The sequence below is a fragment of the Passer domesticus genome, chromosome 2, assembly GCF_036417665.1.
Source record: "Passer domesticus isolate bPasDom1 chromosome 2, bPasDom1.hap1, whole genome shotgun sequence".
NCBI lineage: Eukaryota > Metazoa > Chordata > Aves > Passeriformes > Passeridae > Passer > Passer domesticus.
The window spans coordinates 68,566,103-68,584,589 of NC_087475.1; the positions used below are offsets into that span (position 1 = coordinate 68,566,103).

The window sequence follows — 18,487 nt, forward strand, 5'->3', positions numbered from 1 at the left end:
GGCTGGGGCTGTGCCGGGCTGGGGCAGGCAGGGCTGGGAAAGGCTGCGCGGGGCTGGGGCAGGCAGGGCTGGGAAAGGCTGTGCGGGGCTGGGAAAGGCTGTGCGGGGCTGGGAAAGGCTGTGCGGGGCTGGGGCAGGCAGGGCTGGGAAAGGCTGTGCGGGGCTGGGAAAGGCTGTGCGGGGCTGGGAAAGGCTGTGCGGGGCTGGGGCAGGCAGGGCGGGACCGGGCCGGGTTGGGGTTGGGATTGGGGCAGGCTGTGCGTGCTGGACCGGGCCAGGCTGGGGCCAGGGCAGGCTGTGCGGGGCTGGGGCTGGGGCTGTGTGCCGGGCTGGGGCAGGCTGCCTGTCCCGCTCCGCAGGCTCACTTCCACAGGCTGCGCTGGGAGCGATTGGCCCGCGCGGATCATGTGGGAGAGAGCCGGAATCCCGAGCTGTATGTAGTAGTTCTTGGCACTCCTTTTGCGTTTAAAGCGCTCGCTCCTCGCAGCTCCCTGGGGCTCAGAGCCTGCCTGCTCTCCTTGCCCGGGCTCCCATCGGGACGGCCGGGGCGAGCGGAGGCAGCGGCGATGTTGAAGCAGGTGCCCCGGGCCGCGGGCACCGCCTGTTTCTACCTGAACGCCGTGTCCCCCGAGGGCCAGGAGCTCTTCTGGCGCTGCGATCCGCCCGCCCGGCGCCCTCCCTACAGGACCAGCAGGATTCTCGCCCGTCACCAGCTGGTGACCAAAATTCAGCAAGGTGAGTTGCAGGCAGGAGCGCTCCGTAGCCCGGCGTTGGCGCGGGGTCTGCAGGTCTGCTCTTTCGTAAGAGAACAGGTTTGAATGCCTCATGTTTCACGCTCGTTTCCTGTCTCTATTCCAAATTAGTCTGGCTGGAGACAGGGTTTGAAATAGTCATTCATACCTCTCTGTTTCCGCGCACACACACATGCACCGACCACCAGGAGACAAATGCTAGTGCATGATTAGCGATTTAACTAGGTTACCTTTTAATCATAAACTGCTCTGGTATCTTAGGTGCTGAACTTCGTCTTGTCCGACTGTCTGAGCAGTTGCTGGCACCAGTCCATCTGCTCTGATTGCTGCAGGTCAAACCTGCCCATGGTAACCCAGGAAAGAAGAATAGATGGTCACCCAATTAAAAAAGAATCAGAAGTCCAATGTGACTGGAAGAAGGGAGCTGGGATACCATCCTTTGGAAACAAGTGTGTGTAACTGTCAGGGCATTAGAAAATCTGTTACATATCCTTAAAAATAATTGCTGACTTGGCTTTCCAAGCTGCTTAAGCAGTTATCTAAGCAGTCATTACAAATGTATCGATTTGGCTTTTTCTGAATGTTTGTCTATGGCACTAAAGCTAAATGCAGATTGGCCCCAGAACAAATCCTTTGGTCTGTGCACACAATTTAAAATCATCTTCACAATGGCTAATGCAAAGATAAAAACCCTGACCAACTGTACTGATTTTTCCAGATTAAAAAACAAATCAATACATAGTTTTATATTGATCATGGTTTTGTATAGAATCCAGTTTTCAAGAACACTGGTTTCCAAAGTGGATGTGGTCCCACATGCAGAAAAATGTCACGTCGGAAAAAAAAAAAATTCCTGATGATAAAAACCACTTTCTGGACAGCTTGCTAACTGGGGGCAGGCATGGAGATAGCATCATTCACTTTCATATCTGTCAAATATCACAGCAATTGGTGTGAGGTTTTGACCAGCAGCAGTTAAATGGAGTGGCTATTTTTGTGTGTTGCTTTCCAGTAAGATTCTTTAGATCTGTGGCTGTCAAACTCTGGCAGAAGTACAGAATATAGTGATGAAATTTTATTGCATTTATAAAGAAAACAATGCATAATTCTTTGGCTAGGTTTAAAAAGATGAAAAAGATAGTTTCTGTGGCAATTAGGAAAATGTAGTTGTTTGCAAGGCAGTCTCAGGAACTGGTCGTGTTTGAAGGATACTGGTCCTCACTGCAGCCCTGATTTCAGGAAGGATATTATGTCATTCTGTGTACCCAGTGTATGGCCTGGATTGAATGGAAAGTAAGGGTAATTTATTTCTCTACAGGTTTATTTCAAAATGTTTTGGGTGCAGTGCTAGTACCAACTTAGTGTTCAAACAGCATTAACTGAGGATGTGGTGGATTAACACACCTCTTCTACCTGTCATGGTGCTGTTTAACCTTCCCTCTTGTAGCCTGTAATCTGTCTGGGACAGCCAGGGCTGCCAAAGCCAGCCAGTGGTGCTGAGACTTTGGAGAAGCTGCATGGTGGGGAGTTTCAAAGTTGTAACTTCTCTTCCTGCAGCTTGTTGCATGGATGGTCAGTCTGTGGTGAATGACCTCTGCTCCTCTTTCACAGCTTTCCAACTTGCTCTGCACAGAGCTGTGAAAATTATATTTGCATAGTACTTTGATCATGTGATGTATGTTACTTTCAGTATATGAAATATTTATGTCTTTTGGGTCGCTCAGAATAAATACATCATTTGTGTTATTGATGTAAGCTGGGGACAGGATCCACTGTTGGTCAGGTGTCAGTTCATTAGCAGTAAGGAAATTATGTGTGCAGATAGATGCTGATGTCTATCTCTAAGCCCATATGTAGGCAGACACACATCTAGTGCAAAACCAAGGCACACATTTTTTTCTACAGTGCCACAAATAATGACTAATAATTTTGATACAAATAGTTGTATTAGCAATACCAAAAAATCTAAGCCTAGCTAATATGACTCAGTTTGAAACCTCCAGTTTATGGTCTGAATGAAAAACCTAGATCCGTGAATCCCTCACAAAACCTTCACTGGTTGTGCTGGGTCAGCATGTCACCCTCTCTGCTTGCTTTGTTTAGGCTGTAAGCAGCGTGAGGGTACTAAATCAGTCCCCATCCTTTTCCCAGAGGGTACTGGAAGAGTACTCTAAAATGGGTGGAGTTACCAGGCTGTGCTTTTAGAGGTGAATGAGTTTTACCCCATTAACAAATGGGATTCCTAACTAGCAGAGTACCACAGAGAAACGTATCAATAATATATTGAAAAGTAGATTAGGAGATGCAACATGAGAACCAAAACTTGCTTGCAGCCATTCAGCTGAGTAAAGCATGTAAATCATTCTTTAGTTGCTTGAATTTGTATATCTTTGAGTCATATATTTTAAGGCCATTAAGACAAAGTATTTGAGTATAGCTACCCCAATTCTTGTGTTAGCACCTCTCCAATCTAATAATTTGAATTGTAGCATATGTTTAGAAAAAGATCCAGGCTGCATTTTAAGGTTGTTGGAATGGTGAATCCTGCCTTGTTAATTGCTTTGCTGAAAACAGGTCTGCCACATGTTTAAGTGCTAAGCTGCCCTGGGGCTTGTTTGAATACCTGCTCTCTGCTGCCTACCCAGTTATTTTTCACTTGCTGGTTTTCAGACTGGAGGCACCTGAAGTAGGATTGTTATATCTGGGAAATTTTTTCCTTAGTGAAAGGAATGTTTTACAAAATTAGTACATACCCAATTTGTAATGTGTAAAGCAGTCAAAGCTTCCATTCCTGGTCAGTAATGCAGTGTGATAAAAAGTGTTGCATATACTGCTAGCTTTTCAGTCATTAGCTGCACATACTGTTCTAAACTATGCTAATTTACGCTGTCATATCACAATACAAGTTTTCTTCCTCCCTGAAAAACACATTTGCTGAAGACTATTTCCTTTGTATTTTCCTTTGGTGTTAGTTAAAAATAAACTAAATGAGTCATTAGAGGAATTATACTATTTAATCATTTCTAAAAAGAAAATCACCACAAGGGAAATGACAGGAACCAGACTGTTATTTCAATCAGATCATACTTTGAAAGTCCTAAATATTTAGTTCGTGTACACCACCAATTCCTTCAGGCACAATTATGAGGTGGCCTGTGGATGTGAGTGGTAATTATCTGTGTGATATTAAGCAGGTAATTTCAAGATGTGATCTTTTTGATAATTCTCTTTCCCCCATAAGGCCGTTAGGTTCCACACTGAAGGGGACGCATGCCTCAACGTAAAGGAACAGGGTGTAGCATGCTTGGTCTGAGGTATTTATTCAAACTCTGTATGCAGTAACTGTATGAGGATTCATTAGCTATTACTCATGTTTTCTTTAAATAAATAAGGTGGTGACTTTCAAGAATTTATATTACATGAGTCACAAAGTTGTTATTTCTTTTGCAGTACATGGCTAAACTCAGTGCAGAACAGAAAATATAAAAAGTAGCTGTAGGTAAAAAGTAATAAAGAATTAAGGCCATACCCTGAAAATGTTAAATTGGACTGTGCAGTACAGGTAGAGTGTAAGTCAAGGTGAATGAAGCCACATCTGCCCCAGCATAGACAGGCTGGTAGAGAAATGTTCCCTTGCATCTACAGTGAAATTAGATTCTTGGCTTGAATGTTCAGTAAGACAATAATGAAGAAACAAATGAAAATAAGACAGATTCCTATTCTCAGTGAGCAAATTCCTGCCCATAGTGTGTAATGTCCTGTGATTTGTCTCAGCTTATGTCCACAGGCAAGAACAGTTGAGGAAAATTGTTCAATGAAGCGATATTAAATCAGACTTCCAACTTTTCAAGGCAAACTCTCCATTCAATGCTCAGCAGATGTTTTATACTCTTACGTTTTGTAATTTCAGTTTTGATCTTGTATGTCTACTGTTACCTTTGGTCTCCTGTATTTGTCTGGTTTGAGTGAGTTTCAGAAGTGCAAACAAATGCACTTTTCTGTCTTATAGTCTTCCCTTTGTAATTAGTTCAAGGTGTTTAATTCTTCTGTTTTTCTAAACATCAGTAGAATTTGTGAAAAGTGTTACAGAGGTATACAAGTGACTTGGGAAAAAATTATGTAATTCAAGTGACTTAAATTTCAATGATTACTGTACCATAAGAGATAATATGCTCTTATATTCAAAAGGAGAACAGGGAAGTCATGAAGGTAAAAATGCTGCAGTCATATGTTGCATTAAAAAGCCCACATAAAATTCCTGGTATGCACACAGGTGGATTACAGGATGGGAAATGGGATACAATTAAAAAACTAAAGACTGTGAGTTTGGTCAGACATACAAAGAAGACAAAATTTCAGGCAACCTGAACCATAGCCTTTCTTGTGTTCTGGATGCTGGCCACTTTACCTGCACATGTTTAAACCTCTCTGACTGAACACAGGAAAGTGAAAGATTAACCAACAAGACTCAGCCTTAGTGGTAATGATACAAACACCCTCACTTATGTCATCTCTGAGCAGTGCTGGAGGTCTACTCCCTCTTCAGCCTGAAGGCTGGGAGGTCAGGGCAGCAACACCTTGTAGACATTTTTCAGCCCCCAGTGCCTTCTCTTGTGGTGCTTCTGTCTACGCTCCAGCCCAGGCACACAGGAGAGGACAGAACTGGGGCTGGGGTTGCCCAGAGCACCAGGAGGAGCGTCCTTAACTGCAGAGCTGCTTTGCAGACCTCACTTGGGACGTGGTCCACCCCACCCCACTGTCAGATATGTGTGGGGCAGGTGTGTGCTCACAGCAGAATCATCTTTGGGTTGGTTGTTTCATGCACTCTTTAAGGTCCCTTAGAAACTGAGACCATATGTCACCTGAAGCTTCTTCATTGTCTTTCCTTCCTTATACAATCTTTTTTCAAGTCCTTAGACCTAGACACAAAGAAAATAGACTTCTTCAGTTAAATAATAGGATTTTTTGTTTAAATACTTTTATTACGTACTTGTACTCTGAAATGGTTGAAGTATTTGTGTGAAACTTCAACACAAAAAATGTGAGCATCCTTAAAGGTATTTATAAGCTCAGAGTGCCCCGAGATGTGTTGATATTAAAAACAATATTGGTGTATGAGTGCAGTCCATCTAATTAAAGTTTTAAAAAGTTGTTCTTCATAAACAACAGGACATTTAAAAGAGAGAAACCTTCACTGGAGCCACTATCTGGCAAAAAGAGTCAAATATGTAACTAGAAGTGGTCTGTGTGGTACTGGAGATTGGATTCAATAATAGTGGCTATTTCTGGTCTTAAAGCTTCACAGCATGAAATGTCAAAAACACTTCAGCTGACACATGCAGGTTGGACACCAAGAAGTAAATCTTGGCTCTTCTTATAAGTTAGGAGACTTTTACTCTCCATTTCACTGAAAACAGGATTTCAGCCAAGGTGAAATCTTAACTTGAGGCTTTCTTGTCTTGAAATTGTGAAATGAACAGCTGTAGTTGTGCTATATATTTTCTGCATTGATCACGGAGGAGACTGAATTTCATATTAACCCCACTGTATAAGTAGAGACAGTAATATTAAAAGACATTTAAGCCAATAAATGCAAGATTTATGCTCAATAAATGAATCACTAGAGAAATAATAATCAGAAGGGAAATTAGTTTAAATTTAGAAGAAGTGATATGTCACTGTGGCATATAAAATGCTACATAACAGAGATAAAATGGAAATGACTCACAAAAGTTGATTAATTAAGAGAATATGTACATAGCATTTTTGTTACTCAGTTTCTTATATCCGTATTTATACAGAAATCCCTGGAAATAAAGTGCAGTATTTGTATCATGAGCACTGTAAATGTTAATTTTAAAAAAATCTGCAGTTTTAGGTTCCAAACAGATACTATTATTTCTTGGCAATAGATAGTTATGTACTTTTTATTCCTGTGCAAGCTGTGTAGTCATTGATAGCATCTTGGCCTCACTCATTTTTTTTTATCTTACTCCTATCATATGATATTCTCAGACGCTTAATTGCACTTAAACAAATATATGAGCTGTTTCATATAGGGCATCACATATGTTTGGACTAGTGCCTAAGGGACTGAGCAAACAGGACCCTTGTTACTAGGTTATCAAACAATTCTCGGTAGTTGAGTTTGTTACACCTTTTAATAGCTGCTTTTGAGGGTAAAAATTCATCCTTTTTGAGGATGAGTTGCACGTCCTGTGAGTTTGATCCAGGAACTTGTGTCATTTCTTATTTATATTAACTTTAAAGATATTTAAACGTGAGCAAGTGAGAAACCCCTCATCTTTGTGCCTTGTGGTGCACTTTTTGCTTAAAAATCTGAGGAGTTTTTCCCTTTCAGATTCAGTTTAATGGGTCAGAGAACACCATAACATGGTGGGAGAGAGGGCTCAAGCACCTTGAGCTGGACTATTTAGAAGCTGTTGAAGAGTAGACAGTATGATTCAGAGGGCTTGTGAGTATTATTGCTTAGCTGAAAAGGATGTGTGTGACTCAGTTTGAAAACATCTTGTGGGTTTTTGCTGCTTATTTGTTACAGGACCGAGTTTAATTCAACAGGGAGAAAACAATCACTCCATAGCAGTTCAGAACACATGGGATTTTGACTAATACAGACACAGAGATGAACAAAAGTTTCTGTCCTTGTGATAAGTTAGGTAAACTTGACAAAGTAACTTGGTTTAAAATAATGGGCTGTGCAGTACATCTTAAGTAAATACCATCTGCCAGGCATGGAAACTGCCTGCCTGGAACATACCAGACGTTTTGCTTTCCAATCAAAGCCCTTTGCCAAAGAAGGACTCAGCCCTGCTACTTACTCAGATGAACCTTCCCCTAAGCTAAAGGAGCAAAATAATACATCCTAATAATGTCAACTGGTATTGTTTTAATGAGACAGGTGTTACAGACTTTTGGCAATAGTTGTGCTCTCTTTTAACTGGATTGTGGTTGGAGGAAAGTCTGTTTGTGTGAGCAAAGTTTTCAGGATTTGGTACCAAAATCTCTGTATATTTATTGTCATCTCTTTCCTTTAGTTCCAATGGCCTAGAGGGTATCTGATTTTTTCCCCCTTAATGTGTCATTAGTGTCTTTCATGGTTTGTTTATTTTATTGATTTTGCTGTGCTTGTTTCTAGTCCTTCACCACTTGAATGGTTTAGGAATATGGATAAAAGCAGTAAATTCAAATCAAAATTCTCTAATTTAATGCTAGCTTTTATCCTCTTTAGTCACAAACACACACCTACTGGCATCCAGTGCCCGCCAGACCTGCCATTTTCTGGGAGATTTCTCAGCTTCCTTCCTGCAATCATTTGCAGAAAAAATACAGCACCCTTGGCTTTAAGAAAAGGCAACACAGCTCTTGCTCCTGAATGGGTTGGGAAGTGAAGATGGTGGTATGGCTTTTACTCCTGTGTAACACTTCTCTGCAAGGAACTGCTGCTTCTCCAAACCCCCCAGTACATGCTGAACCATGTGGTTTTCCCCTAGATCTCTGACAACTCTTCCCCCTTCCTTAATGCCTGTATCCTTTGGGCCAGTTACTTCAATGTCCATTTATCCACATTATTATCCAGAAACTCCTGCTTGCAGATAGTAGGTGTTAACACATCGCATCCTGTGTTGGTACAGCAGTAAAATGTCCCTCTGAGTCTGAGTGGGCATATCTGTGCTGCTAAATAAAAGAGATGGGAAGTGAGCTTGAAGTACCCCCTGGGCTGCTGAGCAGATTCGCTAGCTCTGTTTTGGGCTTCTCCAGCTGTGTCAGCTCAGACTAAGACTCAGAGAGGAGCTAGTCATAGGTAGTGAGGACATGAGCTGAGTGACGTCACTTGACCAAAAAACATGAATCAGTCTGTGTTTCATTTAGCAGTGTAATTGTAACCCCTCTTGCTGCTGCCACAGAAGGTGCAAAATGAGGAAAAACCTTGCTCACAAGGTCTAAAGATCCAATATTAAAGTTTCTGTAATATTATCCCCCAAAAGAGGTAATACAATTTTTAATGCTTGAAGTTTCTGATGAAAATATGCAAAAGTAAATGCATCCTGTCGTGGAGTGCCCTTTCATTCCTGCAAAAATTCAGAAATAAATTCTGTTTAAAAGCCAAGTACTTAAGTAATTTTCATTATATCATACAAACAGACAGTTCATATTAGGTAACCACAACCCCATCCTTCTCCTTTTGAAATCTGTGTAAGGTCAGAACTTGCAAAAACCATTCTAAATAATTAGATCATATTGCTGATCCCAATAACTGCAGCATCATTGAGTGTCCTTCCAAAGGACCCAGGATTTGAAATGGGACCACAGACATAAGATGACTCTAGATTTGAGGAGGAAGCAGTATGTCTGACAACACTCAGATGGCACAAGGGTGCCATCTTTCACTCGTGTGAAAGGCACAGTCCTTTTCCATCATTTCAGCTTCAGGAAGCACAGAATGTTTTATTTTCCCTAGTCCCCAACTGATATGGGAGTGGGAGTCTGGACAGGGCAAGACTCTCAAAGCCACACAATGTGGCTTTTTCATAATATATTTGGCTAACTTTAATGTTCTGCAGCATGAATCTAAGTTTTGTGTCTTTAATTGCATCTGATGGCGGCAGCTGAGTATCTAATCATTTTGTAACTTCAGAGGTAATGGCTTTCTCTTCCTGCAAACATTTATCTGAAAGGGATAATGTAAAATCCAAAAGCTAGTGCTTGGCACAGAGGGTGAGGCAGTAAGTCCTTGCCTTTACATTTTTTTCCTTTTTCTTTTCATTTTTACAGCTATATCTATATGTATTTCTGAGGACATTTTAAAGCTGCCATCCTGTCAGCTTCACTTCGTTAAAAGTGTGGCAGTCTGCCTAGGTCTTATCCAGAGTTGAGAGGAGTTTTCTTGTCTCTTAAATTCAGCAATATCTGTCTTAAAAGTTCCTTCCAAATCAAAAGACTGAGATATCAGAATACTTTTTCCAAAACTTTATCATTCGAGCTGCTGATTCTGCATTAAAACCCCTTGCCAAAACCTGAGCCATGGTAGCAAAAGCTGCATTTCATACTACTGCCTGTGTGCTGTAGCCTGGATCAAATAATACAGGCACTGATTCAAGGCCAGGACTGCTCTATCTTCATCCAGGGCTTCATGCTGAAAGCTGGAGCTGTCTTCATCTTCTGATGCCTGATCAGACGTGGCATCAGTGGTGCTACCTGGGGAGATGTGTGGCTGCAGTTCAGCCCTGAGGCCATCCCTCCCCAGAGCTCACAGCTCTGACATCCTTCTTGAAAGGCCATGGGTGCCAGCAGCAGGCAAAGGGGTGTCCTTGCATGTGGGGCAATTGTCAGTTCAGACTAAGAAAGTTCTGTTTACCAGCAGCTTCTGAAGGAAGGAACAGATTTCCGGTGACATTTTAATTCCCTTTTATGCAGAGCTATTTTTAGACAGTGCTGCTGCCAGTCATATCAAATTCTTTGTGTCTTTTGAATTTTCACTGAACTGCATAATAAGCGTTTCAGCTCCCTGGCGCATAATGGCAGTGTTATTTGCTGAAAGACTTATTATTTCAAGTGGCCTCTATCTGAAGATCAATTCATTAGTTCTGGCCTCTGAAGTTTAAAAGGAAACAATTGCAATTGCTGAAGAAAAAATTAAATTACATTTTGTTTCAGTAATACTTATTTTCTCTAATGTTGGGTACTGAATGTCTATTCTAAGGCTGACAAAGCAGATGATCCATATTTCAGGGCTGTAATCTGACCTCTGACATCCACAGCTTGTCAAGATGGGAGAGAGAACTGGACTATCACTAAGGGAAATTTAGTTCCTTTTCTGTTATTTGGTTCATCTTTTTAGTCGGAGAGTGCAAACCAGTTTCCACCAGTTTCCAGATGCTCATGGAAAGCCACCAGCAATGAGAACTGCAAGGAGAGGTCATTTAGGTTACTCAGCTAAGTTTACTCAGCTAAGTAATTATATGTTACTCAGAAGTATTTCAGACCTTTGAAGTTGCATTGTTCTAGAAAGTTGTGTTTTGGACCATTTCCGTGGAAGACTTTGGTTAAGAAAGTTGCTGTATTGCTGTTGGACTCTCATTGGGCACAGAGCCTAAAAGTGGTTGTACAAGCAGGAAGACAGTTTTCATCTGCCACCAGGTGAAAACTGTGGTCTAAAGTCCTGGAAAATCCCCCATCTTTGTGTCTTCAGTGAGGATCAGTACAGAGCTATCGGCATTTTCATGGTAGCTCTGCAGAGCCACTGACTCCCACACTGACAAGGATTTTTACAGCTCCATGGTGCCTGTGAATGCTTCTAAGAACAAAAAATTTTCAAAAAAACTGCCAAGACTGATAGAGAGAACTTTTACAATGCAATCTGAATACATATAGTACACAGAATTTTAAGAAGGACACAAGTAGTTGAGTGAGTAGCTTTTCTTGTTCAGCAAAACATTTCTGTTACCAGAATGCTTTCTTCCTCCTGAGCACCTGAAGCTGACAGTTAAAAAATTTCTGGTTGAAACTATAGCTTGCTTTTTAGAAAACTTATGAAAACCCAAAACTGTAGAATAATTGTCTTAAGTGAATATTCAATAGACATACCCACAATCCATTTAAAGTGAATCAAAAAAGTGCCACTCATTTTTTAAAGTATTCCTTATTGACTCTGTAGCAGCTGGAAAACTATAGCAAGTTTTAATTATCTTCAGAAAACAAAAAGCTCCCACCAACACATGCTGGTTTTTATCAGCAGCTGTTTTATGCTGACATACTCTTTCAGCATATATGGGGCTCAGCTGTCCTAAATAATCATTGTAAAATGTAAAATAGATTTATAGTGATGTTAATTTCTTGTTAGATATTTAACTACTGATGTAATTCATACTGAATTTAGGTCTGCTTCTTTGTTTAAGTTATAAGAAAATTATTTAAAACCAGGATTAATATTTAAGAGATGCAAATAACTTGTACCAGAAGTTTAAAATATTGAATTGTGGTGCATTTTTAACAATCCCCTAAAAATAATCAGATTGCCTGTTGTCATGGTTTTAGCATTTATGAAGTGTAAAATTTGACTTCGTGCCTTTGAGTAACAATTACTGCAACTTTCTAGCAATGGAAAAGTTACAAATTAATTTGCCAATTTAAGCAAAAATCTTTATATGTTATCCTTTTATTAGTGGAAGTGGACATCTTTATAACAGTGGCAGTTGTCAAATCAGATGCTGCAATATTTTTTATTGCATGATTTAGCAGAATTTGGTTTTTTAATGGCACTAGTGTACTCTTCAGTCTGAGCTACCAATAAATACATATGACATTTATGCTTCAGAAATGTTTAGAAAGACACATAGGTATGGTAGATTTTTTTTTCAATGTATGTTTGGCCTGCATCTTCTTTAAAATGGAAAATTTGTGATTAGCTTGATTTTCCATTACCCTATATTCTCTGTGATCTATTTTAATTTTGCACTGAAAAAGTACAAAATATGTCAGTCAATCTGTAAAATGCCTTGTTGGCACCAAGGTAATTTTAGACCATTTCTTGTTCACATGAGAGATTGACAGAGATTTTATGGTTTCCATTCTGATGCTTAACCTGGAGGGAAATGTTACATTCAGCAGACTGGACTCTTGACATTTTAAGAAGTCCTTTAATATGGATTAAAAATATGCATGAGACTCCACATAGTTCTATTTCACTGAAATGACTATTGACTTTTGGACTTGAGTTTTCACCCAGTCTGTTTTTAATCAAACTGCAATCTACTGAAATACAGTTCAGGTTCTAGTTTTAAGTAGGACTCAGGTGACATTCACTCAGGCTGTGTCCGTGTGGATACACAACAACTTCACACCAGCTGGCTAAGGCACAATATTCCTTTGCTGTCTTAGAGACCCAGAGTTCAGATTCCCCAGCAGAGAAAGACACTGTGCTGAAACAAAATATCTCAAGTTTGCATAAAAATAATACATGCAGGAGCATCACAGTAGCACCACTAAGTGGAAGAAATAATCCTGGTTGAAGTCTCACGTTCAGAAACCATGATATATTTGATATGTCCGCTTCACTGAAACATCCTAAAACCTTCCAAAACTTCAATGTACAAGAACTGCCCAGGCAACAAGAGAACTTTACAGAATCACAGAATAATTTAGGTTGGAAGAGACACTGAGGGGTTGTCCAGTCCAGCTCCTGCTCAGAGCAGAGACAGCTGGATCAGATTGCTTGGGACCTTGTCAAGTTTAGTTCTGAGTTCTCCAAGACTGATATGAAACTTCCACATGTGCTCTGGGGAACTTCTGATGTTATGTGTTATTCACCATCTTCATGATGAATGGTGAATTTTCTTTTCTCTTGTGTCTAATTGGATTTAAAATTCTGAAACCTTGTTTCTGTTGTCTTTCATCCTATAGTTGTGTACCTCTAAAAAGACCCTGGCTTCACTTTCCTGTTAAGTAGATGAAGCCATCAATTATCTCTCCTAGCCTTTTCTTCATAAATTTAACAAACCCAGCTCTGCTAGTCTTTCTTTCTATGTCAAGTGCTTCAGCCCTCTGCAGGGCTTGGTGTGATATGCCAATGATATCCTTGTGCTGGGGAACCCCAAAATGAATGGACTATCCTGTAGTTTCACAGGTGTGGACTACAAAAATGCAATCATGTAGCTTAATCTGCTGTCTACATTCTTCCTAATGCACTAGCCTAGTGTGAGGGTGGTATCATTGGCCAAAAGAGCAAATTCATGTTCAATTTGTTGCCAACAGAGCCCTGAAGGACTTTTCTGCGAGGGCTGCCAGTCGGGTTAGTCCCAGTCTGTCTGGCTGCAGAGGGTTATTCCATCCCAGCTGCAGGATTTATGTGGAATGGGTGAGGTTCCTGTCAGCCAGTTCCTCCAGCCTGTCAAGATCACTTTGAAGAGCAGCTGTCCAACATCTCAACCACTCCTCCATGGTCTGGTATCATCCACAAATTTCATATGCTGGGAAAATTTCATCATCCAGGTTGTTATTAAAGACATTAAACACTATCAGCCCAGTATCATTGCCTCAGGGATGCCAACAGTAACCAACAACCAGACTTGGTATTGCTTTGTATTGCTTTGTATTGGACTTTGTATTGCTGAGTACAAACTGTGAGACCAGCAATCCAGTCATTTGTCTCAATTACATTTGTCATCCACATAATCTATCATTGACTTACCTGGTTTGGCTGTAAGGATGAGGTGGGAGACGGAGTTAAAGACAAGCCTCCTTGTTCTGTTTCCTTGCCTAACTATAGTCCCTAACAGCCCATGGGTTATGGTGTGTCTGTGAATGACCCAAGTTCAAGATTTTACCCTATGGCATAAGCAACAGTAAGCCTTTCTCACTTGTAACTTCTGTCAGCTTCAATTTTATATAAATTAATAACTATACGTCAGCACAGATAATTGAACCAGGACCTCCAATTTCATTGATCTGTGCCATAAGCACTATGCTGCAAAGTCAGTCTCAGTAGACCTTCCAGTTCTGTAGGATACATGGTCTAGGATCCATAATTCATTGAATGAAAGTAACCTGTAGTTCTACAGTCTTTAAAAAGAAAATAGGATGAAAGCAGAGAAAAATAAACTGACTTTGTTGATTTGTTTATTTGTGATTTGTCTTGGTGAACTGTTAATGTGTAGTCATTCAAGTCCAATGAGTTGATGCCATTTGAATTAAGTTGTTTTATCCCAGCCTGAGGAGCTGCAGATTAGTCTAAGAAAATTTGGAGCAAAGAAGAGATACAGGGTGAGATAAGAGGAGAGTAGCAGGTCTGCTCCACCCTTCCCAGTATCTTCATTTCCAGTGTACAGATTGAGGTGAGGCCACATCTGCAGAGCAACTGAACAAGCCACAACAGAGATCAACTATAAAGCAAATGAGGGGTAAGGAGACAGACAAGGTAGGTAGGTCAGTGTTGTCACTAATGCAGCAGATAGAGGAGTCTACCAAAAATACCTAGGGATGCTGAATCAGAAGTTGTTTTTCACCCTAGCTTCTGAGTCTTAGTCTTGCTCCAGGCAATGGATAGCTGTATTTAAACTGCCATTATCCATCCAGGATTACAAATATGACTCAGGTAAAGGAGGGCAAGTAAATGCAGGTCTACTGCAGGGATGTACACATAAGAAAATGAATCTACACAGTCCTATGAAGACAGAAGAGTTTGGAGCTAAAAATAGGCATCTAGTTGTTATTATTATCTACTTTTTTAATATCCACTGTCCTGAGTCCTATCAGTAGAGGAAGCAAAAACATCCCAGAAAACAAACATATTTTAAAAATTGCTTACTCTTTCTAGGAAATATTTAAAAGGCCAAAGACTATCACAGATATCTTTATACAATCAGAGTAACTGGACTTTAGAAACTAGCTTAGCCAGATAAGTAGTTTTATTGGCTTTAATAATAAAGTAAATGACTCACTAAAAAAAAAGCATACCTCTGAAGTATTGGCTTTAAAATATTTTGACCTTAAGAAGCCTGAAGGACTTTAAGATTATCAGGAGTCCACTGTGATTCTGTATCTGGAAAACCTAGAAAACTTTACTAGTCTCTTCTTAATTGGTATGTTTTGTACCACATCAAAAACTGTAAAAAGTTCCCACTGGCTAGCAGAAATAATTAAGCTTACCAATTTTTATAAATGGTGCTTTTGAAGTAAAGCATGACCTTACAGATGCATTTTTTTTTTGGATCTCCCTGACCCTCTCCTCAGACCATTTGAAACCTTTGAGGTAAGCAGAAGTGACAAGTGTTCAGCAGACTTAGAAAACTCTGGTACCATCTGTGTAAATTGGAATCTGTAGCTGCTTCTGCAATTTGAAAATCAGAAGATGGACACAGCAAAGCTCAGAGATTTTGATGGAGTACAGGTGGCAGCAGAGCAGTGAAACCAGAGTTGCAGTTTCAGAGTCCCCAACACTGTGTTCAAGTACATTAGATCACACTGCCTTGCCAGAATAGAAAGACACACAAAAGGCATACTGTCACTAAAATACTACTATCCTAATAAATACTAAAATTTATTTAATGGGACTTTCACCTACAGCTCTTTCCAAAGGAATTGGCAAGGGTACAGGCATGGCAGTAGCAAGATGACATATGTGGCACCAGTGAGGTGCATAACATCTCTGCACATCAGAGAGAAGGTATCAGTCAGGGCCAGTAGCTGGCATGGAGCACCTGGGGGGAAATCCTTGACCTTATATAAAAACTACACAACATAACACTTCTTATAACTGAACTGAAACTCTAACCTAAGTTATCTCGATTGAGGGAAGACCTGAATGAATTTTCTTGTGCTGGCAACAGCTGGGCAACAGTCTCAGAGCGAGTGGGGCAAGGCCTGGGGCTTGTTTCTGCAGCATTGGCTGTAACCTGTGTTGGTCTGGAGAAGTGAGCAGCTCACTGCTCAGCCCCAGCTCTGGGCAGTGTCAGTGGATGTGTAACCCAGCTGAAATGCACATTCTTGCCCAAAGGGCTAGTTTTGGTCCCTGCCACTTCCCTCCTTTGGATCGAGGCTGGGAAAAGTGTGTTTACAGGAGGGCTTGTTCAGATCATTGGCCCAAAAAATTGTGCTTGTGTGGTTTTATTACAAGGTAGGTGGTAAGAATGTGTAGTGAGGAATGGGACAGCTCTGTTTAATGTCAATCAGCAGTGTTACTGAACTAAAAGCAAAGACTGTAGCTGCACAAGCAATGCAGAGAAAGGCAAAAAAGCAGCTGGGTGTATTGGATTTGTTTGCACATTTCTAATGTGTCCTTATGTCATAACTCAGCAGAATGATATTAAATAGACATTTCAGAGTATCTTATTGGAAATCTAATTAAAATATGGCAAGGTTATGCACAGAACATATTTTAAACTGTTGTTCACATTTGTTTACAAGAATTCTGGATAAAACCCCTTTTCCCCTTGCCTGGATTGTACTGCCTTTGTTATCTGTGGTCCACTGATGTTTGCAGCTCTCTTGATTACTATTGGAAAGCAGTTATTAAACAGGGTGTTTCATTCTTAACAAAAGTTCCCCAGAAACTGGCAGCGCTAAAGGATTTAAAGGTCTCATTCTGAAATGCAGATCATATCTTTTTATTAAGAATTTCTTTGTGGATATTGGAAATGTAAAGTTGACATTTCAAGAGAGATCAGCACAAGCAAAGCACACAGTGCTTAGGAAGAGAAAAGCCAGATTCTTCTGGCATTATTCATAAAGAGAAATATTGGGACCTCATGTGAATCAGCAGGTAGGAGGCTGCAATGTACTAGCAATATCATAGTGTTCTTTGAACATGTTTGGGAAATGCAGAGGTTTAGAACAGGTCTAAGCTCTTCATTTAATTGCTTATCTATCTACTAGTATGATTTTTCTGCTCTATTTGCTTTACTTTCTTGCCTTATCACTCTCTACCATAAGAAATAGCAACACAGATTTTGGCCCTATGTTTTGCATCTGCCTACAGAGATAACTTTCCATAACTGCCATTTTCATTTTGGTATTTTCCCCTTCCTTATCACACTATGCACATGCTCCCTCTTCCAAATCTGCTAAGAAAGTATGCTAGCAATGTGCCTTTACATGTTTGACAGAACTCCAGCGTGCATAAGATCACTGATCATTAAAAAAAGGCTGTGTAAACAAAAATCTTCATTTTTCTTTTTTCTTTTTTTTTTTATTTTTTTACTTTATGGACATTTTTTTTCAGTATTTATGCACATCTTAATTTGGCTGTACAGTCTGCTTGTATAGTTGCCCCTTTGACCCTTTCTTCTTCTCCGTACTCTGTAAACAAAATGGAAATGAAAATATGCCTTTAAGCTCATCATTTGTAAAAAAATCACAGATTTGGGATTTTTTATTATGTATCAACTGTAGTTAAAAATACAAGTTTTATATTTGGGGGCCTTTGTTGCTGCACATTTACAGATCAGAGAGATGAACACTCGTCTGCAGACACAGTCATGAGCAAAAATAGCACGTTCCCAAGTGGTATCATTTGGGGAGGCTGTAGTACAAATTCCCTGGCAGCTGGAAAACAGGACAGAGTGCAAGGCAGCACTAGCAGAGCTTCTGTGATAGAGGGGAACTCATCATGGCCCTCTAGAAGTCCCCTTGGGGGCCATGTGCTATTCTTGACAACCGCCTGACCCTACAGGGACACTACCAGACTGGAATCAGGAAAATTTACTAATTTTGTAGTGTTACAGTGATTTACTTCATTCAAGCTGTTGTCAGATCTTTTTCCTTTAGACGAGTGTGGTTTCTTGTCTATAGCTTGTTCAAGAATGGACCATACCCATAGGAGTGTGGCTCCTTGGGAACCCCACACCGCCACGTCACACATTTGAGTGCGTCCTCCCATAATTTTAGTTATTTAGGCACAGCAGAATTTAGGCACATGTAGAATTAAAGCTCACTGAAGGTAGACTGAATTAAGGATTCTAGTCTACCCCATGTATCTTCTAAGACCCTTGCAATACAGCACAATTCAGTTATACAAACACATAATATATGCTCAATATGCCCTAAATAACTCTGCCATGTGCCATGGAGAAGATGAAACTCACCTATGCAAGAAACTCTGTACTGCTGACTTCACCCATGAAAATTTTGGGAGCGCTCCAGCAACAGTCAGTCACCTGTCTCCTGCAAGGTTTATTGCCAGTTCCACCTGTGAATGTCCCAGCTCAGACCCATGTAGGCAA

The 18,487-nt window shown here is 40.5% G+C and overlaps 1 protein-coding gene across 8 annotated transcripts in view; it reads left to right on the forward strand.

Moving 5' to 3' along the window:
• The window catches only part of STARD13 (StAR related lipid transfer domain containing 13), a 293,148-nt gene that overhangs the window by 180,533 nt on the left and 94,128 nt on the right, over positions 1–18,487 (forward strand). Inside the window, exon 1 of one of the 8 annotated variants that reach the window (XM_064409031.1) lies at positions 427–735. The exons of the other annotated variants lie outside the window; for them this stretch is intronic. Within the exon in view, the coding sequence (XP_064265101.1) occupies positions 567–735 (169 nt within the window). The 5' untranslated portion in view covers positions 427–566. Of the gene's footprint in view, positions 1–426; positions 736–18,487 lie in introns of those variants that run through there. 8 annotated transcript variants of the gene reach the window in all.